This window comes from Phoca vitulina, unplaced genomic scaffold (assembly GCF_004348235.1).
Source record: "Phoca vitulina isolate PV1807 unplaced genomic scaffold, GSC_HSeal_1.0 scaffold9, whole genome shotgun sequence".
In the NCBI taxonomy this organism is placed as follows: domain Eukaryota; kingdom Metazoa; phylum Chordata; class Mammalia; order Carnivora; family Phocidae; genus Phoca; species Phoca vitulina.
The window spans coordinates 50,247,244-50,272,952 of NW_022589712.1; the positions used below are offsets into that span (position 1 = coordinate 50,247,244).

At 44.0% G+C, this 25,709-nt stretch overlaps 1 protein-coding gene across 2 annotated transcripts in view; it reads left to right on the forward strand.

Moving 5' to 3' along the window:
- The first annotated feature begins 18,479 nt into the window (after nt 1-18,479).
- The window catches only part of METTL24 (methyltransferase like 24), a 96,481-nt gene continuing 89,251 nt past the window's right edge, over nt 18,480-25,709 (forward strand). The window contains exon 1 of one of the 2 annotated variants that reach the window (XM_032408080.1): nt 18,480-18,797. In XM_032408080.1, coding sequence (XP_032263971.1) covers nt 18,480-18,797 — 318 coding nt within the window. The remainder of the gene's footprint in view (nt 18,798-25,709) is intronic. The other variant, XM_032408081.1, reaches the window with a different exon arrangement.

Sequence of the window (25,709 nt, forward strand, 5' to 3'; positions counted from 1 at the left end):
GTGAATATCTGGGGGAAGGATATTCTAGGCAGAGGGAAGAGCAGGTGCAAAAGTCTTGAGTGGAGCGTGGAAGAAGTGCAGTGTGCTTGGTCTGTGTAAGGAGCAGCAAGAGGGCCAGTGTGGCTGGGTGCAATGAGCAAGAAGGAGAGTGGGAGAAGATTAGGTCAGAGATATAGGCCCAGGTCAGATCATTTAGGATCTGGAGCCATGATAAGGATTTTAGATTTTGGGGTGCCTGGGTGACTCAGTCATTAAGCGTCTGCCTTCGGCTCAGGTCATGATCCCAAGGTCCTGGGATCAAGCCCCACATCGGGCTCCCTGCTCCGCAGGCAGCCTGCTTCTCCCTCTCCCTCTTCCCATGTTTGTGTTCCCTCTCTCACTGTGTCTCTCTCTGTCAAATACATAAATAAAATCTTTTAAAAAAAATAAAAAATAAAAAAAATAAAACAAAAATGTTAAGGATTTTAGATTTTGTACTAAGTGCAATGGGAAGCTATCAGAGAGGGGAGAATAAGGGAATAATATGATCTGATTTTACTCTGGTTGCCGTATGGAAAATAAACTGAATGGAAGGCCAAGAAAGCAAAAAGGAAGACAGTACTGAGTGGGGCATTGCAATGATCTGAGGCTTAGATGAGGTTGGTGGAGGGGATAAGAAGTGGCCAGATTCTGTACATATTTGGATTCTGTATATATATAACTATGGGATTGGCTAATGGATCAGATATGGAATGTCAAAATCAAAGAGGAGGTAAAACTGACTCCAAGGTTTGTGGTCTGAGCATCTGGATGAATGGAGCTGCTATGCTCGGGAGAACACTGATAGGGGAGAAGGTTTAGTTGGAGGGTGGGAGGTACAAATAAACAGAAGTGTTGAGCGTGTTCAATTTGAGATGCCTATTAGAGACCCAAGGGGAGATGTTGAGGGTGCAGTTAGATATATGAGCCTAGAGTTTAGGGGCAGGACCAGAATGGAAGTATAAATTTGGGAGTTACCAGCATATTTAAAACTATGGTAGCTGATGAGATCTCTTAGGAGGTGACTTAAAAAAGAAAAGAAGATACCTGAGGGGAGAGAAAGAAACTAACATCTATTGAACACCTACATAGACTAGGTGCTTTTTACATGTACTACCTCTTTAACATTTCACAAGTTAGAGATATTAAACTTCTCATTTTACACTTGGAGGGACTGCAGTTCAAAGGTGAAATAGTATGTCCAAGGTCACACAGTTAGCAAATGGTCAGAATTTGAGCTGGTTCTGCCTGATTCTGAAGCCCATACACATTCATTGCCCCCTCCCTCCCTTCCTTCCTTTCCTTCCTTCCTTCCTTCTTTCCTCCCTCCCTCCCTCTGTTCCTTCCTTCCTTCCTTCCTTCCTTCCTTCCTTCCTTCCTTCCTTCTGTCCTTCCTTCCTTCCTCCCTCCCTCCTTCCCTTCTTCCGTCCTTCCTTCCTTCCTTCCGTCCTTCCTTCCTTCCTCCCTCCCTCCTTCCCTTCTTCCTTCCTACCTTCCTTTTTGAGGTATAATTTATATACAGTAAACTGTATAAAACATGCTTGTATAGCTTACAAACTACACATACATTTAATTATCACTCAGATCAAGATATAGAATATTTACAATGCTCCAGAAGGCTCTCTCATGCTCCTCCTGCTTTACATCCCTTCAAAAGTAACCACTTGTGATAGTTAATTTAGTAGTCAGCATCATGGGATGCCCAGATATCTAGTTAAACACCATATCTGGTTGTGTCTGTGATGATGTTTCTGGAAGAGATTACCATCTGAAGCAGTAGTCTCAACGAAGTAGATTGCATTGGCCTCCCCAATGGGTGGACATCATCCAATCCACTGAGGGCCTGAGAGGAACAAAAAGGGAGGGAGGAATTGCCCTCCATCTCTCTCTTTCTCTCTCTCTGCCTGACTGCTTGAGCTGGGACATCAGTCTTCTCCTACCCTTGGTGCCCCTGGTTCTCAGGCCTTCAGACTGAAACTAGAATCTACACCATTGGCTCTTAGGCCTTCAAACTACACCACTGGCCTTCTTGGGTCTTCAACTTGCAGAGTGCAGACCGTGGGACTTTTCAACCTCCATAATCATATGAGCCACCAGGCAGAGTCAGGCCTTATGGAGGTCAGGTGATCAATGGAGTATTAGCTCAGGTCTGTCTCACAGTGGGCCCAATAGATCCCCAAACCCACACCGTGATTATCTCTCCAGTTCTGGCATGCATAATTGGAATAGATCTACTCAGCAGCTAGCAGAATCCCCACATTGGTTGGCTGATCTGTGGAGGGCTATTACGGTGGAAAAGGTCAAGTGAAAGCCGCTAGAACTGCCTCTACCTAGAAAAATAGTAAGCCAAAGGCAATATCCCATTTCTGGAGGGATTTCAGAGACTAGTGCCACCATCAAGGACTTGAAAGTTGCAAAGATGGTGATTCCCACCACATCCTTATTTAACTTACCTGTTTGTCCTGTGCAGAAGACAGATGGGTCTTGGAGAATGACAGTGGGCTACTCTAAGCTTGTCCAGGTGGTGCCTCCAATTGCAGCTGCTGTACCAGATGTGATTTCATTGTTTTAGTAAATTAGTACATCCCCTGTTACTTGTTATGCAACTATTGATCTGGCGAATCCTTCTTTCTGTCTCTGTCTGTAAGGTCTATTAGATACAATTTACTTGTAGCTGGCAAGGCCAGCAATACACCTTCACTCTCCTTCCTCAGGGGTATATCAACTCTCCAGCCTTGTGTCATAGTTTAGTTTGCAGGGATTTTGATAGCTTTTCCCTTCCACTAGACATCATATTCATCCATTACACTGATGACATTATGCTGATTGGACCTGGTGATCAAGGAGTAGCAACTACTCTAGATTTATTGGTAAGACTTTTGCATGTCAGAGGGTGGTATAAATCTGACAAAAATTCAGGGACCCTCTACCTTAGTGAAATTTCTAGGTGTCTAGTAGTGTGGCATGTCATGATATCCCTTCTAGGTGAAGGATAGTGATTGCATCTGGCCCCTCTTACAACCAAAAATGAGGCATATCTGGTGGGCCTCTTTGGAGTTTGGAGGCAATGTATTCCTCATTTGGGTGTGTTACTCTGGCCCATTTACTGAGTGACCTGAAAAGCTACTAGTTTTGAGTGGGTCTAAAAACAAGAGAAGGCTCTGCAACAGGTCCAGGTTGCTGTGTAAGCTGCTCTGCCTCTTGGACCACATGATCCAGTAGATCCACTGATACTTGAAGTGTCAGTGGCATAGGGATGCTCTTTGGAAACTTTGACAGGTCCTAAGGATTTGGGAGGAAAGCCCTGCCATCCTCTGAAGATAACTGCTTTCCTTTTGAGAAACAGCTCTTGGCTTGCTACTAAGCCTTAGTAGAGACTGAAGACTTAATACGGGCTGCCAAGTTACCATGTGACCTGAGCTGCCCCACATGAACTGGGTGTTATCTGACCCACAGAACTATAAAGTTGAGCATGCATAGCAGTACTCCATCATCAAATGTAAGTGGAATGGATGTGATTGGGTATAGGCAGGTCTTAAAGACATAATTAAGATACATGAAGAAGTGGCCCAAACGCCTATAGTGCCCACTCCTGCTACACTGCCTTCTCTTTCCCCGCCTGCACCTATGGACTGATGGGGGGTCCTTATGATCAGTGGAAGAGAAGATTTGGGCCTGGTTTATAGATGGTTCTATATGGTATACAGGAACCACCTGAAAGTGAACAGCTACCACTCTACAGCCCCTTCCTGTGAAATTCCTAAAGAACAGTGGTGAAGAGAAATCCTCCTATTGGGTAGAACTTTACCTAGCTGTTCACTTTGCTGGGGAGGAGAAATGGCCAGATGTGTGATTATATACTGATTTATGGCTAATGGTTTGGTCGAATGGCCAGGGACTTGGAACATGATTGGAAAATTAATGGCAAAGAAATTTGGGGAAGAGGTATGTGGATAGACCTCTCTGAATGGGCAAAAAATGTGAGGATATTTGTGTCCCATGTGAATGCTCACCAAAGAGCGACCTCAGCAGAGGAAGTTTTTAATAACTGAGTTGATGGGATGACCTATTCTGTGGACACCAGCCTGCTTCTTTCCACAGCCACCACTGTCATCTCCAAATGGACTCATGAACCAAGTGGCCATGGTGGCAGAGATGGAGGTTATGCACAGGCTCAGCAACATGGACTTCCACTCACCAAGGCCAACCTGACTATGGCGACGGCTGCAAGTCCAATCTGCCAGCAGAAGAGACCAACACTAAGTCCCTGATATGACATCGCTGCCTGGGGGTGATCAGCCAGCCAGCCACCTGGTAGCAGGTTGATTACATTGGACTCCTTCCATCTTGAAAGGGGCATGTTTTGTTCTTGCTGAAATAGACACTTACTCTGGATATGGATTTGCCTTCACTGCACACAGTTCTTCTGCCAAAACTACCATCTGTGGACTTACAGAATGCTTTATCCACCGTCATATTATTCTACACAGCATTGTTTCTGATCAAGGAACTCACTTCCCAGCAAAAGAAGTATGGCAATGGGCCCAGGCTTATGGAACTCACTGTTCTTATCGAGTTCCCCACTCATCCTGAAACAGCAGAGGAATGGCCTTTTGAAGACTCAGTTATAGTGCTATGTACATGGTAATACCTTGCAGAGCTGGGGCAAGTTTCCCAGAAGGCTGTCCTATCTTCTGAATCAGCATTCAGTATATGGTGCTCTTTCTCTCATAGTCAGGATTCACAGATCCAGGAATCAAGGGGTGGAAATGGGAATGGCACGGCTCACTATTACCCCTAGTGACCCACTAGCAAAACTTTTGCTTCCTGTTCCCACAGTTTAGCCTCTGCTGGTCTAGAAGTCTTAGTCATTCCAGAAGGAGGAAAGCTTTCATCAGGAGACACAGAGATCTTTTTGAACTGGAAGTAAAGACTGCCACCCAACCACTTTGGGGTCCTTATACCTCCGAATCAACAGGCAAAGAAGGGGGTTATGGTGTTGCCTGGGGTGATTGATCTTGACTACCAAGGGGAAATTGGGCTAGTCATCCACTATGGATAGAGGGAAAAGTATATTTGGAATATAGGAGATCCTTTAGGGCATCTGACTATTATGATTCCCTGTGATTAAGGTCAGTAGTACAACCCAATCCAGGTAGGACTGCTAATGGCCCAGACCCTTCATGAATGAAGGTTTGGGTCACCCCACCAGATAAAGGACCATGACCAGCTGAGGTGCTTGCTGAAGGCAAAGGGAGTATGGAATGGATAGTGGAAGGAGGTAATTTTATAAATACTAGCTTCAACCATGTGACCAGTTATAGAAATGAAGACTGAAATAGTCATGAGTATTCCTCCTTATGTTGTTATGCTGTTATGAATAATGTGTGTGTGTGTGTGTGTGTGTGTGTGTGTGTACTGCTATTTGCAGCCCAGTAAGCAATGTTCATGGTTATGATTTTGGGTCATTGAGAAAAAAATAAATTGAATTTGGTCCTTTTTCTCTTTACCTGAGGCTGGGAAAAGTGGAAAGCACTTGAAAAAAATGTTTCCCAGAAAGTAGTTTAAATAAAGGTATTTAGTACTTCAAGACTGGTCTTCAGTTTTTTGTTTTTTAAAGATTTTATTTATTCATTTGAGACACAGAGATACAGAGAGAGAGAGAGAGACAGCATGAGCAGGGAGAGAGGCAGAGGGAGAGGGAGAAGCAGGATCCCCGCTGAGCCAGGAGCCCGATGTGGGGCTCGATCCCAGGACCCTGGGATCATGACCTGAGCTGAAGGCAGACACTTAACCATCTGAGCCACCCAGGCGCCCCCTGGTCTTCAGTTTTACTGGAACTTCACTCATGTAGTAGATGTAGTAGAATTGCTCAATGCTTATTCCTTCTTATAATGTGCCTTTCTATACTGTAGAGTCTTGAAAGCTAAAAACTACATTTCCTAGACTCTCTCACAGTTAGCGTTCCATATGTGATTTTGGTTCTTTTGGACTGATGCATTACTATGAAACTTGGATTTGGAACCGAGTAAAGTGTGGAAAGAGGCAGGGCCAGAAACATCCACTCCTGCTGGAGCAGATGGTGGTGGAGGCCTCATGGCTCAACATCAGCCACTTCCTGATTCAGCTGCACCTGAAGCAATGGCAGCTACTCTCCCAACAATGGCGGAGGCAGTTGTGAGTTGTTCTCAGGAGCTCAGTCCGCACCTGTTCCTCTACTTTTCCATGATTTAGGAAGCCACATAATATTTGGAAATAAGTACCTTTCTGCTTCCATTAACTCAAGGGTAGCATCTGTCGTCTGCAACTGAATGCTGTAAAACCGACCACGCTGGTGCCTGAGAAGCCATCACTATGTTCTGCATCACTCAGTCCCCAGTGCCTGGTAGCGTGCAGCCCTGTAATCAGGATTAGGTTATCCTGCAGGTAGAATAGGTAGCACCCAAGCTGAGTGACTGCAGGGGATGCCCTCTATTCCCTGAGTTTACGTCCCTCAAATTTCACTTGAAATTCCATTCTTAGGATTTCATTTCCTCGCCCCTCTCTAAACTGTTTCTGTGTGCATTACACCCCTGTTGGACCATCTCTTATAATAGAGATGATTATTTATTTATTTATTTATTTATTTATTTATTTATTTTTATTAACATATAATGTATTATTTGTTTTAGGGGTACAGGTCTGTGATTCATCAGTCTTACACAATTCACAGTGCTCACCATAGCACATACCCTCCCCAGTGTCCATCCCCCAGCCACCCCATCCCTCCCACCCCCCTCTACCTCAGTTTGTTTCCTGAGATTAAGAGTCTTTTATGGTTTGTCTCCCTCTCTAGTTTCATCTTGTTTCATTTTTCCTTCCCTTCTGCTATGATCCTCTGCCTTGTTTGTCAAATTCCACATATCAGTGAGATCATATGATAATTGTCTTTCTCTGATTGACTTATTTCGCTTAACATAATGCCCTCTAGTTCCATCCATGTCATTGCAAATGGCAAGATTTCATTTTTTGATGGCTGCATAATATTCCATTGTATATATGTACCACATCTTCTTTATCCATTCATCTGTTGATGGACATCTTGGCTCTTTCCATAGTTTGGCTATTGTGGACATTGCTGTTATAAACATTGGGGTGCAGGTGCCCCTTCAGGTCACTACATTTGTATCTTTGGGGTAAATACCCAGTAGTGCAATGGCTGGGTCATAAGGTAGCCCTATTTTCAACTTTTTGAGGAACCTCCATACTGTTTTCCAGAGTGGCTGCCCCAGCTTGCATTCCCACCAACAGTGTAGGAGGGTTCCCCTTTATAGATGATTTTTAACAGTAATGGCATTTCCTCTCTGTTCTGCTCCTTGGAGACAACAGGTTGTGGGAGAGAATGTGCATGCAGGGTGGGGAGAGAAGGTGTATCGGAATCTGAAGAAGAGGAATAGGAGGTAAAAATATTTAGGAAGGTGTAGCTTCCTAAGCAGAGACTAGTGACTTACAACTTAATGCGAATGTTACGCAGATCCCAGTTGAGAGTTGGTTTTGATCATGTAGAATTTGGGTGGGAAGCGCTGTGGAGTAGAAGGTGGAAACGTTTGGGAAATCCATATACAGTGGGTCTCTGCTGGAGTTGGAAGTGTCTGTTGACAAGGGTGTGGTGTGCAGAGCATGGACATGTTGAAGATACATTTTGCTGAGGGTGGGCCACGCCTTTTCCTATTAGGGCTTAAGGAAGAGGAGAGGATGCTCCTCTGCAGAGATGTGAAAGGGGTGTGTGAACAGTGCGCAATGCATTTGCTAGTTCTTACATTTGGAAGGAGACAAAGGAGAGTGTGCTTTGAGGGGAGGAAGGAAGAAGGTAATGGGAATATTTCCACTGCTAGCCCAGGCCGAGCTGCTGGAATTCTCTTCTGACTAATCCAGGAAGGGTTTGGAGGGGTGGTGCCATTCTTTCTTCTCTTTGTCACTCATGTATTAAATAGTTCTGGGCTTCAAGTTGGAATGATTGTAAAGAGCTATTCAGAGACAACGAAGCTGAATGCGTGGTCAGCAGAATCCTGGGCTTTAATGGGAGAAGGCTGCGAGATGGGGTCATGAGGGGTATTTTAAAGTTCCAAAGAAAAAGCTTATCCACAAAGCATTTCTCCCGTCTTTCCTCGGAGGGTTAGAAACACTTTCACAACTATCTAATTTTAATCTTTCCAACATCATTGTGAGGTAGGTAAGAAGATATATTCTTACACTTTTTTTTTTTTTTTAACAGATCATAAAATTTCATGACAAGTAGTTTCCAAAGAAACCACGTGGGGCTAAAGTGTGAAGCCAGTCAGAGCAGTCTGTCTTCTGAGAGCAGAGCTGCTATTCTTATTGCTGAAGCATTTTGTTTGGTCTGTGCTTTCTTCTTTTTATTCTGATCTTATGGCTATTGATGGTCTTCCATGCAGTAACTTAGGACTTAGCATTGACCGACAACAGATTCAAAGAGTGTTAATTATGAAGGCTTTCCTATGGTTCTGAGGCTAGTCAGCGTATAGAATATGCTTTTCTCTCCAAGCACTTAGAGAGGTTTCAGAGTTGCAGAAAATTTCCCTGATACATGAAGTTGTTGAACCTTAGGAGCTGTCTTTTGTTCGGCAACTCAAAAAGCCTTTTCTGGAGCATGAACTGCTAATGAAAGGCAGAATTTTTTTTTTTTTAAAGACATTGCTAATCATTATCTTCCTAACTTCTGTTGTCTGAGGAGAGAAATAACTCTATTGATCTGCCCAGCTAAGATTTACCACTGTCAGTAACAAAGACTTAATCTCTAACAGTGGTGGATGAATAATAGACGAACAGCCAATTTATCCTGAGATGTTAAAGCCTGAAAGATAATGGAACTTCTCCCCTTTGTTTAACATGGGATTTGAAACAAGCTACACAGAAATAGTGGTGTTTCATTAAAGCATGGTGGTCAATAAGATAAAGACTTTTATGTTAAAGAAGGTCTCTCTGTTTTAAAGAGATCTAATGGTGACAGATTGCGGATTGAGTTTTGATTTTTATTTCTTATCAATGAAACCTTAAGGTATCTCCTTTGCGTATTTAGTTTAATTGCTAAACAAAACTTAGGGCTGGAGGACTCTTGTGAAATCCACACCCTTTTGCTTCTAAACTGGAATTAGGCAAAATGAAGGATTTGACTGGTTATATGCAGTGCCAATACTCACCAGTTATAATAATCTCACCCTTATTCTGTAATTGAATGCTGGAATACGATTGTATTTTGTGGTTTGCAAACTATTTTCATTATTGTCCACCAAGCTTAGGACTCTAATGTATTCAATATACAAAATCAAGATTCCCTTAAAATTCCATCAGCTTTTAAGGGTTTCAAGAAAGACACTTTAGGGGCACCTGGCTTGCTCAGTTGGTAGAGCATGCGACTTTTGATCTCAGGGTTGTGAGTCTGTGCTCCACATTGGGGGTACAAACTACATAAAAAAATAAAAAATAAAATCTTAAAAAAAACCAGACAACTTTGGATATATTATAGCAGTGCTCTGAGGCTATTCTCAGTGCATTCCATGAGGCTGCAGCCAAAGCGAGAGGATTTATTCTGAAGCAATTATGCTGCACCATCACCTAATTTTGTTGAAGTAAATGGATAGGTGGGCAGTGGCCACTTAATTTTGTTAGATCTCTGTGTTCAAGCCTTATAAAATTCTGTCAATTTCTGGGAGACTGAAGAAAGAGATCACTGCAGTTTTGGGTGGACAGGAAAAGCAGAGAAAGGTGTGGAAAAGGGTTCTCTTTTCACATTCTGAATTTTACATTTAGAAGATGTAGAGTCAAGTTTTTTCAATGTCAATATAGCTGATGTTTTGTGTTTTACTATTTGGTACTATTTTCATTTTGAAGTCTATAAGGTGAAGGTTTGGGAGTGCTGTGATCTGCATTCTTAGGGTCTATAAAAGTCTTAAGCAGGTTCTATCTTGAATCCACACTAGTGTCTTCTGCTCAAAAACCATCCATGACTCCGCATTGCTCATTAAATAAAATCCAAATATCTCAGCTTGCTCTTTTCCAAACCTGCCCACAACCTTCCCATCTCCAGGACAGGGCTATCCTTTCAGTCAGTAAGAATAGCACAAGCAAAGGTCTAGAGGCAGGAAAGTGCAGGGGATATTTGGGCTATAGCCAGTGGGAGGTGCCTGGCTGGATGGGGGTGGGGGTGCCTGAAGACTGAGTTCATATATACCACATCCAGCATTGCAGGGTTCTTGAAATCCTTGGTTGCGTATATTTCACCGAGCTCCTCTCTGTGCAAGACACTGGTTACTGAAGGGAGACAAAAATAAATAATTCACCATCCCCATCCCCATCCCCGCAGCTCCTGTGGGACTTAGGCTGGTGAACAATTGCTGCAGAGAGTTAGGTGCTGGGTTACCTGGGGGCCAAAGTTAGAGCAATAACCGGAATTTGTTCCCTGGTTTTCACATAAAATTTCCCCACATTAAAGGCTGACTTAAAAACCCACAAAGATGTTAAAATAAGAACCTCAGCTATTAAAAACCTATTCCAGTGATCTCATACTTTGCGGTTGAAGCAGCTAATGGTAGCTACACACCCACAGTATTAGCAAGACACGGAAATTCGTCCTCTCTTCTTTGTCGTCCAGCTTAGAGCCACTTTTCTCCTGGCTGCCCTTTGTGAGGGGAGCTATTTCCCCCCTTCCTCTCCTGGCAACAGCAACATTCTTTCAGACAGCGTTTGTCTCCCCTCTCTGAGCAACCGTCTAAGTCACCGGGCAAGCTGGGGGTGGGGGACGGAGGAGGGAGAATAGCTCCTTGCAAATTCTCAGCGGGCTTCAGCCCCAGGAACATTCCTCAAGGAGGTGCGTGTGTGGCGGGGGATGCAGGCTCTGCAATGGGCTCTGTATCTAACACAGACCATGCAAGCTCATGGTCAAGTGAGCAGGACTGGCGCTGTCCCCAGGGGCAGGCCATCGACGGTCAGCGTAATGGCCCTGACAAGGTCTGAAGGGCCAAGTGTAAATGAGCACAGCCCACAGCATGAGAAAGGTAAACTCAGGGAGAAGAGCGGTGTGTGGTTCCCCGGCACACAAAACCCGCAGAAATCAGAAATGTGAAGGAGAAAGGACACGTTTTAGAACACTGCAGGTCAAAGTGGGAAGGAAAAGACTGACCAGTTAAATTGGATCAGGTGCTTTCCCAGAAATAGTGGAAAGCTTAGACACATACTCCCTGGCACGTGATGATTGTAAAGGAAAAAGGCAGTGGGCTGGGTAGGAACAACAGGGGCAGAGATGTGGTTTTCATTTCCCCTCTCAGGTCAGTCGAGTTGAGGCCCAGTGAGCCCAAGCCCCAAACAAACCCTTCAACACGAAGGCAAGAGGAATATAAAGTAGTGCAAAATGAAAATGGATGTCCTCTCCGACTTTCAGGGAACAGTAGTAACACATGACATACACATGATAGCACTTACTATGCGCCAGGCACAGTAGTCTCCGTTCTTTAAGTAGCTCAACTTATTTACTCATCACATAGGAAGTTACTATTATTATCCCCATTTTACAGATGGGGAAACCAAGGCATGGAGAGGTAAGGTGACTGGTTAAAGGCTACAAAGCCAGTGAGTAGTTTAAGGGAAGCCAAGCTTAGACTAGGGTCTTCTGCTTCACGCTGACTTTTTGGCTTTGCTCCTTAATCTACCTTCCTGAGACCATGTGTCTTTAGCTCTCTGGGGTCCTCTGAGCTGAATGGTGTTGCAGCCGGGCTAATGCTGCCGATGTCCAGGTGCTAGAGAAATAGGAGCCGGAGGGCAGGCAGGAAGGAAGGAGTCATGGGGAAGAAGAGAATGGCTGCCCAGGGGTCTCCTGAACTTTTGGATATGAAGACCCTTTGTTAATACTTAAACCTTTCTTAGTAACTGTACTTGGAGCCTTGAGGGGGAATATTTGCACCCGTGGATATATGGACACCTTGTAGTAACCTCTTCCTACATCCCACCCTTGACCCTCAATCATTTCCACGGCGGAGGACCTCTGTGCCAAGACTTCTCACAGTTTAATCATGGACCACTTGAAACCCGCTAAAATAAAGATTTTGGGGACTCACCTCTGACTTAATCTTTGGAGGTGGGGCTTCCGACCTACATTTAAACAGCTCCCCAGGTGGTTCTCCTGCACGCTGGAGTCTGAGAATCCCTGCATCATGATCTGAAAATCATAGAGTTTTTTTATGCTTTCTCTAGGGCTAGAGCGGTAATGTGATGAGAAAGTAAAATGGCTTTTGACCTGAGGATTTTTAATATATTCACAAGCTAAATTGAAATGACAGAGCCTGGAGATTTTTGCCTTTGGGCATGCTGTGCTTCACTTTATCCTGTCAGTTCCCTAGTGATCTTTTCTGACCTTAAGAGGTTTTTTTAAGCCCTTGACTTTGGGAAAATTTCAACCAGGAATGTTTCTGACTTCAAAGTGATCTGTAGCTGGGAGATTATTTCTGGCATGTGTCATAATGATAAGATGAGCCATGGGTGAGGGAGGGGAAATGCTCCATAGGTGGTCTTAGGAAAGAGGCAATGTTTTGATAATTCTTAACCTAAGCTGCTTTATTGTCATAAAATCCAGGACTGTCTCATTGTGGGAATTAATGTCTGTAAATACACCTATCTAACAAAATCTCAAATGTGTTTTCAGAATCCAGTCTGTGTGTGTGTGGGGGGGGGGGTATGTGTCTTTTTTGAACTTCCTGTCCAGATTGAGGCCTTACCTAAGAGTAATCAGCCTCCATAATTTCCACCCCATCCATGTACCATTCTCCCCATACCCATATTTTTCATTTTAGTTCCTCTTTCCCAAATAGCTTACATGAAGCATTCCCTGATTCTTCCCAAGCCCCTTGGGTCAAAATTGTACTGGGTTGGAGGTAGTACCTTTGAGTCATCCAATACAGGTTTGAGTATGATTCTTTTTTTGGTAGGATGGAGGAGCAACAGGTGTTGGAAGAAATGTGCTATGTTGGGTCTGACTTCAGCCGGGTTGGGTGTGATGTCTGTTTGTCAACAATTCCAGAGATGTGGTTGAGACCCATCCCATGCTGGGCATTGCTGAGATACAGAGGTAAGACTCCGCTGTATGTCTGAGAAACAGCCCAGGTAGAAAAAAGATAAAGCAAGTCCACAAATGCTAGAGTAAGTTAAACACCAGGAATGGGAGAACACAGTGTTAGGAGATTCAAAAGAAGCAGGAAAGGCTCATGATCTCTCTGCCAGGCAGGCCAGGGCATTAAGCCATTCCCCAGGCATTTTCCATAAGGCTAGCTCAGAGCCAGCTTTATTAGGTTGTGGGCTAAGCAGTGGTGTGATTTTAGGCAGGGATCCCAGCCCCAAGCAGCAGTTCCAGGGGTCTGTCATTTTATTAGAACTTTGTTCTTCTAGGTCTTGAAAGCTTTCATCTTGGTAAGTTCTTCCTTTAACATGGATACTCCTGATGTTGAACTGGCATCTCAATATTTAGCTACATCCTTAGGGTGGGAAGGCTGAAACTAATTGACACAATCCTATGTAGGATGCAGCTTGAGATGGGCATTTGAGGGGGAATCAAATGTGGGTTCAAGTGCAGTGATGGCAGAGTGGGAGGGAACTAAAAATAAGCTATTTTTTGGTGTTTCCCACTGATACCAACAAAGCAATAGTTGATGGCCTTTGAATGGAATTGATCAGGCTTTTTTAGTGGGTTGAAAAATTAGTAAATAGCACTTCATATCAAAAGACCTACAATTCTGCTTTAACTTAGCGATTCTAGTCTTAAGAATCATAACCAATTACAAATGCACACAGATTTGATTCATTTTTTTCCTCTTTATTTCAACAGTTATTTATTGAACATGTACTACATGCCAAATACAGTTCTAGGAACTGGGATTGTAGAAATAACCAAAGCAAAGTCCCTGAACTCACAGAGTTCCATTCTAGTTGGGAAAGCTGATAATAAACAAGGCATCATGTTGCCAAATCTCATGGGCAGTTTTCAGCCCACATTTTATTAGACCTCTCAGTGTCTTCCTTTGAGAAATACTTTCTTTACTTGGTTTCTGGGACAACACATTTTGTTCCCTTACTGTCTACTTATTTCAGTATCCTTTGCTGATGTCTCCTCATCTTCCTGACCATAAATTGGTGGACCCTGAGCTAAGCCTTCAAATATTTCTTCCCTCCCTTATTCAACATTAATATGTCCATGATCTAAAATTTCGATTTCCAGCCCTCACTGCTCCCCTGAATTCTAGTCTTTTAAATGAGACTGCCTACTCGACATCTCCACTTACATGTCTAATAGGCTTCCAAAATTTACCATGACCATCAAAATCAAACCATCAAAATTGATTTTCCACCCCAAGCTATTCTTACTTTTAAATCTTTTCTTTCTCAGTTAATGGCAACTCCATTCCTCCAATTACTTAGGAATATCCTTGGAATCATCCGTGACCTCTTTCTTTCCTTTCAGTCCACCTGAGATCCAGCAGATTTAGCTATAAAGATGTCCATCACAGCATTGCTTATAGAATGAAAACTTGGAAATGATCTAATTATTCAACAGTGGAAGATTGGTTTAATTATAACACATGTGGCCATTAAAATGATGTTAGGTTAATAGATTACTGTTCAATGACATTTTTATTATGGAAAATTTCAAACATGCTCAATAATAGAGATCTGTGAACCTCATCATCCAGTTACAACAATTATAAACTCAAAGTTCTTCTTGCTTCATTTATACCCCCAGCTATTTCCCACCTCTCCCACTGGATTGTCTCTAGCCAAATCCCAACATCATATGATTTAATAGGTAAATATTTGTACCATATACAAGAGCAGATGATAAATAAATATGTATAATATGTTTTCATTTTTGCAAACTATATGCATATATGCATAGAAAAAAGTCTTACGGGATAGCTATCTCTGAATCATGATATATGAATGATTGTTGACATCTTCTTTTGCTTTGTGTACATTTTCCTCAATGAACATGTATTACATGGATTGGGTGGGGGTGGGGTTCTAGTCCTTTCTAAATTTGATTACTTTATTTCAGGCAGGATACTTCATAGTGAAAGGGAAATAACCACTTTGGAGAGGTGAGGATCCTTGTCTCTGAGCTTCTGTTTTCTCTTTGGACAGTCTGTCATTAAAAATTGCCATATTAATATCTATTGTGACAGCAAGGTTTCTCAACTTCAGCTCTGTTGACATTTGGGGCTGGATAATTCTTTGTTGCGGAACGCTATTCCTTGCATTAGAGGCTATCTCGCAGCATACCTGGTCTCTCCCCATTAGATGGCCAGTTGCATCTTCCTCCTACCCTTGCCTGTTGTAGCAACCAAAAATGTCTTCATAAATTGCCAAATGTCCTCGGGGAGGCAAAATTACCCCTAATTGAGAACCACTACACTACCGCCTGTGTGCTAATTTAAATGTACGGTGTCTAGGAGATTAGTGGGAAAAATGTTCTGTTTTACCCATTTTGCTGGCTGAAACCTCAAGAAGGATATAATTTGTGATCTGATGAAAACGCTTTTGTGGTTTACTGGCCTGCACATTTAAGTAACCAACCTATGACTAAGTGGTTAGTGATTATCTGCATTTTTGAAACATATCCAGAAACGAACATGGCAAGTTCAACTCCATGAGAAAAGCAAATGTTGTGAATGAAAGATGGCTTGTCAGCTAAGGCAGCGATCAGATTTTCCTCTCCAGCCTACGAACTAACCTATTGCACTATTCATTATCATCCGTGACACAGGGAAATATGTGCAAGTTAAAAGTGGGAAATTTCTTCCTAGAAAATTAATGATGCTGCATACAAATAAACAGTTTTTTTCTATTAGTAATAAACACATAGAGACAGTTGTAAAAGATGAGGGAAAAGGGCATTTAAATATTGCACTTTATTTGGATTTTTTCCTCATAATGGAAACATTATTAGAGAACCATAGAAATGAGATAAGGGAAAATATGAGGTCATCTTGCCCATTTTCTTCAAGAGCTACACTGTTCTGTGTGCCCCCTCCCACCTCCAGTCGAGTCTTATTAAGTATCCCCATTTTCATAATATAGGATACTCTCATGATTCCCCCCGGAGGGTAACTCAACACATGCGCAGAGGGCATAAGTTAGTGATATCATAATCTTCAAAAAGATTACTTCTTTAGTTAGCGGCACTGTGTTGGTTGCCTAGAAAATAAAACCTCTAGCAAAGTCTACAGCAGACATTGGTGATCCAGGTTGATCAAGCACAATACGCATCATGTCTTAAATATTTTTACACCATTATACAACTGAATGGGGTACGTTTGTGAGTCTTAATGGTTGTTTTTTGCAACTGTTGGATACTCCTAATTCTAGACAATGTATAAGATATTTATAAAACTTCTTATACATTCTTATGTTTACCTACTTGGGAATCAATGCTTAAATTTCATCGTTCATGATAAAATTCAGGATTTTCCTTAATGGTAAATAATAAAAGTAATTACCATCAGTTGAATACCTTCTGTGAATTTAGGTACTGAACCTTTAATATTTTATGCAATCTTTGTATCCTACCAGATATATAGGTCTATTTACACATGAGAGAATGGAGGCTGAGAGAGTTAAGTACTTTGTCCAAAGTCTCATAGCTTCTGAAAGGCAGAGTCCTGCTTCAGCACATAGTTCAAGTCTGACACCCAAACTCATTATTTAAATAGTCACAGGTGCGGGGTGGGTGTCTTTATGATAATCAACTGTGACCAACAAGAATCACCAGCCCCTAAAAAGGAAGTAAGCCATTGAAGGTGTTACTAGTAGAGATGTTGAAAGGATTTAAGTTCCCTGGTTAGCTTTCTATAAAAGACCAACCCTAAAGGCCCTCGTTGGCAACCCTGTCGGGACCCCTCTCACTCTTGAGAGCTTTTTCTGTATCTTCACTTAATAAACTTCTATCACTTTACTCATAAAAAATAATAATAAATAAATAAATAGTCACAGGATGTGAGGTTTTCTCTAAAAATTTGGGTCAGGGAAAATGTACTTGCTTGGGTTCTTGAAAACAAAGCCAATCTGCAACAGCCTGAGGGCTGCATCTAAGAAAAAACCAAAAGTCACTCGTAAAGAAACACTCATGAGCCTGAGAACTGGTGTGGCCCAGGGAATGGACTAGATTGGGTTGTTAGAGGTAGAGAAATAGCCCAAGTGCTTTGTACAGTGCAAAGAATAGATTGGGTCTTTCTTAAGTTAGAGAGATTTTAGAGAGGAGGGCTCCTTATGGAAAATTCCTGAGATGCAGGGAGTGGAGGAAGGGGGCTCCATATTTGGTTTCTGTGTCCATGCCTTAGGCTGTTAGGGAAGAGGATAGGTCAGCGGGGGGTAGTTCCTGTAGAAGTACGGAAAATAAAAGTGTAGAGCATAAAAAGAATGCCCACAGCTAAAGAAAACAAACCCAAATCCAAACCTAAACCCCAAGCCCAAACCTCAAATAGGTTGTGGGAAAGAATTCTAACAATTGAAAATGAACAGTCAACACCGGACTTCAGGCTGTAAGCGTTCAGCCTGATTAATTAAGGTCAAGGTGGTGATGGAAAAAGCAGCTGGGGAGCATTTTGCAGAAAGATAAATTTGTCCTTCTGTATCTCTGCAAGACAGCAGGGAGGTGTGTGTTTGGAGCTAAATTAATTTGATTTACATCATGCCATGGTAACTTCTGTTCTCTCTCCCTGCTGTCAGATGTCTTCGCTGGCTCTTTCCCTCTCCTTCACCCCCACACATTTCATAACACAGAGAGAAAGCATGGATTGGCTTCAGGCAGAATTTAGAAATGGAATAACTCTAATTTGATTATTCGGTATCGGGTGCTATTCTCTCCTCCCCCTCCCTTCTTTCTTGAGGGAGGGAAGTTGTAAACCCGAGCCTAAGTGCCAAGTATTTTTATCCTTAATGGCACAAACTGCTTGACAATCAGAACTTGTTCCTTGTAGCAAAACCTGGCAGCTCACCTATCCTCCTGTGTTTCTCCAACAATACTAATACTAGAAAATGAAGTTACCACCCAGGACCCCGTTAGGAATGCGCTTTTTCTGGCCGTGTAGCTTTTCAACTCCGCCAGGCTCTGGAGGCCGGGGTGGAGGGCGCCCCCTCGGGGACCCCCCCCACCCAGGGCTCAGGTTCTTGCCCCGCCGAGCCGCCTGCGCCCCGCTCCCCCACGCCCCCGCCCGGCCCGGCGCCCCTCGCCCCTTCCAGCGGCCGGGCGCGCTCCGCCGGGCAGGATAAGGTTACGCCGAGGCTTTCTTGGACCGCAGGGTGGGAGGCGGGTCCGAGCCCGCGCCCCGGCCCGCGGGGGAGTTCCCACCGTGGGCGGCTCGGGCCCGCGGGGCCACCTCCCCGCCGCCGGCCGCGGAGCGCAGCCCCGGGCCCGGCCCCCCGCCATGGCGCGGGAGAGGCCGCCCGGGAGGGGCTGCGGCGCCCTGCGCCGGTGTGTGCTCGGCGCCGCGCTGCTGCTCGGCCTGCGACTGTGCGCGGAGCTGCGGCCCTCCGGGCCCCGGCTCCCGGCCCGCAGCGCCCCGCCGGGCCCGGCTCCCCGGCCGCCCGGGCCGCACCTGCCGCCCGCGCCCGGCCCGCCCCGCGGCGCCAGCAGGAGGCAGGTGACCTACGTGCGCAGCGGGCGCCGAGCGCCCCCGGAGGGCGGCGGGAGCGGGACGCCGGAGCCGGGCTGCTGCGTCCCGCGCGGGCGTCCCCGCCGGAAGGTCAGTGGCAAACGGTGCAGTCTTGGGCCTGACAGCCGAATCCCCCTTCCCGACGCGCTCAGAGCCCGCCGCTCGGCGCCGCAGGCCGCCCCACTGGGACCTGCAGGGAAGTCTTCCGCTTCTCCCACCTCAGCCCTCTCTGGCGGCTCCCGCGGTGGCATCCTTCAATGCCCAGGCGTAATGAAGCGGGACTGAGCCGAGTCCGTTCAGTGTTCCACCAGTATCTGCGGAGCGTCCATTGCGTGCCGGGCCCCCTGCTAGGCGCGCATCCAGCCATGAAGGGCCAAGCCCTGCTCTCAAGGAGCTTACATTTCAGTGAGGAGAGGGTATGAGTGACGGGCAGGGAAAGGAAAAGAAAGGTGTTGGGGTTTTGTTTATATTCCGTGCTTCCCACCGGTTTTCCCCCTGAGGCCCGGACGAAGCGGGCTGGGTAGCCATTGTGAGTGGCCTTTCCACTCCACCTTCATCGCGTTGATGGAGATCCACTCTCCAGCCTCATTCCCCTTGAGTTCCACCGCAGATGTTGGCAGGGTGGCTGGCGCAGGGTGAGAAGCCGAGCCCCAGCAGCTCTTGACGGGAAGTGAATGGGAACCTCGAGGACTGAAGTAATAACCTAGGTTTGTCTTACAGCACTCGACAGTGTTGCTCTTCCTACCGCATTAACTTCTTGACTCACACCTCAAGTGAGTGGTTCAAATTTAACCTCTGGTTGGTTGTTAAGGTTGTTAAGCCTCTGGCTTCCTACCCTCCTTTGGAGCTCAGTAATTTACTAGGTACTTGGGGATGAAAAGATTAAGAACGGCAGGTATGAACTGGCCTGGGCCTCATGACCCATTAACCCTAACTGCATCCTCTAGGGCAACTTCTGTCGGCGGGCTCATCCTTTTTTCTTTTAAACATCTCCTGTCCCCCACCGTGCACTTCTCGGGGAGAGGGAAAACTCTTCTTTTGACTCTGCTGCTTTCTTTAGCTTCCCAGTCTAACCTACTTTTTGGTATCACACCCCACCATTTCTTCCCCTGCTTTCCTTTCCCCCAAGCCTTGCCTCTGATGTGCCATACCACTGCTGTACCCACCCGGCCATCGGTGTTATCTTCCTGGATAAACTCAAATACTTTTTTCTATCTCTGAAACCTCACTTCCCAAGTAAAGTCTTAATTTGGTCTTCCGCTCCCTTCTTCATGCTCCTAATGCACTTTCCACGGCACCACGTTATGCCACCAGCGCACCTCTGCCAAGGGCTTCCCAGGTCCCAGCTGCTGCTTCAGGTGCTGGGGGCACAAAATGAGGTCAAAGTCCGCTGATGGAGGCACTCAGCTTAGGCCTCCAGTGATGTGACCAATGCTGGACTTAAAGTCTTGAACTCTGGCTGAGGGGTCAAAAAATGCTAACCATGAGGGGACGTTTGACCTAAGACTCAATATTTCTCAAAAGTTCAAGTTCTTTGTTTCTCTCCATGTCCTCAGATGTCCCTTCAGCCCTACCCTGTAGTTTTCCTCTCATATCCGCCCTCAGCCTCCGTTGTTTCTGTTGTCACCTGTCCAAGAATCACTCTTAAATCTTGGTCTCCACTTCAGACAACAGTATCTGTAACTGGAGCCTGTCCTGCAAATGGGAAGGGTTGGAATGCACAGACTCAGAGGGTGACTCGAGGGGAAGTTCACGTCCATCCCCTCTAGGAGCCTGCTGCTGTGATTCAGGCGGTGGTAGAGGTGGAGGTGTGAGGAGTGGTCTGATTCTGGATGTATTTTGAAGATGAGGGAGGGAGGAGAAGTTTTTGTTATTGTTCAGCTTTTGATTTTTTTGGTGGGGGGCAGCTGGACAGAAATCAGGAGGTTGGTTTTAAATATTTTGAATTTGAGATATCTTGTAGACATCCAGGTGGAAATGTCAAACAGGCAGTTGGACATATGAGTCTGGGGTTGGAGGAAACATTGAGGCTAAAGGTAGAGATGTGGGAGTCATCAGTGTACAAGTGGGACTACAGCCATGAGACTATAGAGATCAACTAGGGAGTGAGGGTGGCTAATAGAAATGAGCCACCTGGGTCTGAGCCCTGGGGCTCTGTTTTATTAAAACTAAATTAGAGAAAACAAAAGGGAATATATGCCTAGAGTCTAGTATGTTATAAGCACTCAATAATCGTAGCTTTAATGTTCACCCATCTGTCTTGAGTCTTTAGCCTCAGTCGTTCCCCAAATATTATTTGTTGTAACTTATCTCCATTCCTTTGGCTTATGCTGATTCTCTTACTTGTGTGTGTGTGGGGCCCCCATCCTCCTTTCCTATGACTCATGCCCTTTCCATCCTTGAACGTTCAGGTCAGGGGTCATCGCCTGGAAACCTTCCCATATCAGTCCTACTTCCTTCCATGCTGATCTTCCCCCAATTGGGAATGACAATAGAAATGCGTTCTGATTTGTGAGTTGCTTTGTACATGCTACGACCTGGTAATCCATTTCAGCTTGAATGTTTTGTTCCCGCACTTGTGCCTGATGGAAAGGATTGTATTTCCCAGAGTGACCCCTAGGAAATGTTTACTCCTGAGACACTGATATGTAAAAAAATATAAGAATCTTACCACTTCAGCCTATTATGTGTAACTCTAAATGTCTTCTGTTAAAAATGTATAAGAAAGAACTGAGTTTATTGCTATTTTTAAAATATTGTTTAATTTTGTAGCCTCCTAAGGAAGAATTGTCCCTGGATTTCCTTTCCCCTAGCTATCTCTTTATTTACTTTTTTTTTTTTTTAAAGATTTTATTTATTTATTCGACAGAGAGAGAGACAGCGAGAGCAGGAACACAAGCAGGGGGAGTGGGAGAGGGAGAAGCAGGCTTCCCGTGGAGCAGGGAGCCCGATGCAGGGCTCGATCCCAGGACCCTGGGATCATGATCTGAGCCGAAGGCAGACGCTTAACAACAGAGCCACCCAGGCGCCCCTATTTACTTTTTTTCAAGATATACATTCTAACTTCCTCACATTCCTAGATAGTGGGAATCTTGAAATTGTTTCATTTTCCCTTTTTTTTTTCAGTTGAATTATAATGTTCCTCAAAACTGAAAAGACCAGTTATCTAATCTATTCTCCCACTTCTGGGAACAGAGTTTGAGATCTCTTATCTCCCTGAAGACAAATCTTGTTCCTTTTTTAGCCTCCTATCAAGATGTGAAATGTAAGCTCAATGTGCCATTAAATAATTGATATAATGAAAGTTTGAAAGTTATGTGTTAAAAACCTTGGATCTCATTTTACTTAAAATTTTGTTTGTTGAGAATAGTGGTAAACAATGTGATTTAGGTTCTTGGTTACTTTGTAGAAGGCACCTACCAGATTGGCGAAGGAGAAAAAGTTCCGTTCTATTTTGAGGATGGCTTTTGGGGTGGATGAAAACCTGCATGAAATAATTGGGTTGCTGAGGGTTTCTTGTCAACGTGCTTCCTTTGCAGGTGTTTGAGGCACAAAAATTCAGCAATTATATTGCCACTTTAATCACAGCTTATGCTTCTCTTAAAGAAAATAATCTGTTATAAAAAAGAGAAGTGAAGTGTAGTCCTCATATAATTCTTTCCCTCTTTCTTCCTCCCCTTCTTTCACCCAGCCATGCAAGAACTAGCTCTAAATATTACTTCTTTCACAGCAGAGGTGGTTACCTTAGAGCATTGTGAAATGGGGGCATGATGGATAAATACTGCCTTTTTGCATTAGGACTACCCTGGAACCCATGCATTTTTATATATACAGAAGCCTTCCATCAGAGCTCTTAGGCTCCCAAATCTGCATACCACACATGCATAACCATTTCCCTGTCATTTTTTTCCTTTTCCTCCTCTCTTGTTTCTTTCTGTTTTTTCTTAGACATATACTGTGATTACATGGGCCAAGTTCTTCGTGGGGGGCATTTGTGGAGGACTAAGATATGGTCTCCATGATTTGTGCTTCCTTTTTTTTTTTTTTTAGATTTTATTTATTTATTTGTGGGGGCACAGCAAGGGGGAGAGAGAGAATCTCAAGCAGACTCCCTGCTAAGCATGGAGCCCGAGGCAGGGCTCGATCTCAGGACCCTGAGATCATGATCTGAGCCGAAATCAAGAGTCAGACGCTTAAGCGACCCAGGCCCCCCCGATTTATGCTTCTTTATGCAGTCTTGGGTAGATGTTTGTCTTACAGGTTAGCAAACCATGTAAAAGACAGCAGCACAATCTATGGCTCATTTGTATAGGAGAAGCACTCAACACAGGAACCAAGCTTCCCAAAGAAATGTCTTCTCTCTTATCGGAGATATTTTACTTGACATTTAATATGTTGGATAGAAAAGTGACTTCTGAGTCACAGAGCCACAGAAACCAGCAATGTGCTGGTTTGGTTTGTTAGTTACAGATCCTTTGGAACAATGTGTCAGAAGAAAAAAAAAAAACTGTTTCCTCTTCTGCAAAACCATCTGGAAAAATTTGGTCTTTCTTCCTCACTTCTCATCATCTTAGTTTTCTAATTCTGTGATTTTCATCAAGGAGGAAGAGGTAGATGCATAGTCTAGCCCCTTGATAAAGCCAACTGACTTAAAAGTCCTTATTCTTTACAAAATACTTGCAGGTAGGTTTGAATGGCTTGTAAAACAGGGCCCAGCAGTAGTTTCCAGCTACTTAGATTTTTGCTGTGTACCTGCATTTCTGTCCTTCAGGGAACAACATTAATCAATCCTCTCACACTGTCCTCAGGAGGCAAAGCATTTTCATTTTAAACAAAGTCGTCGAGGGTAATTGAATGAGCTCCAGCAATATGTGGGTGTGAAATAGCAGTTGCTTGGTTTCAGAAAGAAAAGCAGGTTTTGATTAAAACTTTGATGTGTCTGAGACGGGGAATAGGCCTCTGTACTCCTTCCAAACCCCGCAGTTCCTCAGAGAGCATTCTGTGGGCAAAGGAACTGCTAATGGAGGCTCCATTGTTTTTCAACAATTGGCAGTGGAGATTTTAGGTTTTTGTGTGCAGTTCGTCCAGTCCATTTTCCAAGGAAAAGAAAACGCTATCAGTTTCCTCGAATTGGATTTCCCTTTTCGTCTGTGAAGAGAATCAGAGTTGTGTAGTTAAACTGGAGACTGTCAAGGGTGGTCGGCATTTGGGTTTTTCCATCTGTGCTGACACCTTTGGAGTCCTCATGCTTCTAAGGAATTTGGCTCTTTATTCTGTGATTCATAGAAAGTAACAGGAGCCTGCTTCATTTACTGTGAGACACACATGAAAGAAGGAATCTACTAGCATTGATAAACTTCTTTTAAAAAAAAGCAGCCCTTGAGTTCTCTGGAGACCTCACATGGGTCCCTTTGATGGCCTGTGGAGTTTTCTGCTGAGAGAGGATGGGAAATTCTGCTTTGTAAGAAGCATTTTTATCCTGTTCAAATGCTTGAAACAAAATTGAGTTGTAGGAATCTCACAGAGTAGGACCATATGTAATTTAAACTAATAGCAAGCTGGGTTGTTAGTGGATGGCTCAGAAGGTAGATTTCATCCATGAAGAATTTTGTTTGAACCATACAGTGTTTTAAATATTTGAACGTAAATGTCATTAGATGGGACGTATAGTGTCCAATGGAATCCAGCTCAGCGCTCTCTCCATTTACTTTGCCTGTCTGATCTCCGAAGGCATTTGAAGTTGCAACCCATTAGCTAGATGTCAAAATTAACAATTATTTTTCCTAAAAAGTGACAAGTGAGGTCAATGCTGCTAAGCTCGATGGCCCCAGGGCACACAAAAACTAGATGCACAGAAGCCAAAGGCCCTTTTCAGTCATTCCTAGTAAAGAAAGATGAGTTTCTTAAGGCTGGAGTTGGATAATGGGGAGAGTAAGATTGTAGGGGAGTATACTTAGTTAATGTAATGTTCTTTTGGTTGTAAACAAGAAAGAATGGGCTGTGACCTAGCTTAAGCAAAAAAAGCAAAAACAAAAAAAATTAAAGAAATTTATTGGGAAAACTTGAGGACTTCTCACTAAATTGGAGGAAGAGTTAAGTGACCACTCTGTGCAGAGAAGGAGCAGGGCTGCTCAGGAAATCCCAGCTCTCCTTGACCTTCTCCCTAGAGTGCGACCATAACAAGACTCGCCTCCCTCAACTCCAGCTTGATGTCTCTAGATAGTCACCTTGGATCAGCCAGCTCTAGCCACAGCCAGAAACAGAGCCCAGGAGTCCCCTTCCTGTCCCAGAAGCCGTTCTTAGAGAAAGGGGAAACCTTCCCTAAGTTACCCCAAGAAGTCAAGTCCTTGGCATTCCTTAACCATTTAGTATAATTATTGTACAGTTTTGCCCTTAGGGTTTTGTTTTTCTCATATTTTATTCTATTATTTTAACTAGTCCAGTTCAGGGATCTTGAAACTGAGCACCTCAAAACACAGTGTAGGTTTTTTGTTAGTTTGTTTTTTAATATGCTAGCATCTGTGTCTCTGTGTGTATTTCTTTATTGGTTAGCTATTCATTTATTGGCTAGCTATATCTCTCTAGATATATATATATTTTTTTAAAGATTTTATTTATTTATTTGACAGAGACAGAGACAGCGAGAGCAGGAACACAAGCAGGGGGAGTGGGAGAGGGAGAAGCAGGCTTCCCGCTGAGCAGGGAGCCCGATGCGGGGCTCGATTCCAGGACCCTGGGATCATGACCTGAGCTGAAGGCAGATGCTTAACGACTGAGCCACCCAGGCGCCCTAGATATATTCTTATAGATAACCTTATTTTCACGTAGCATTTGGCAATAAGTTGGCATCTTCTCCATATTTCTCATTTTTTTAATTCAGTTGGGTACATGCACACAAGATCTTTGTAGATACAATATTTTTCTTTTTATTTAAGTAAGAAGTTGTTTGTGAGGACTTTTAGTAGAGAAAGTAAACATAATCAGTATGCAGCCCATTATCCC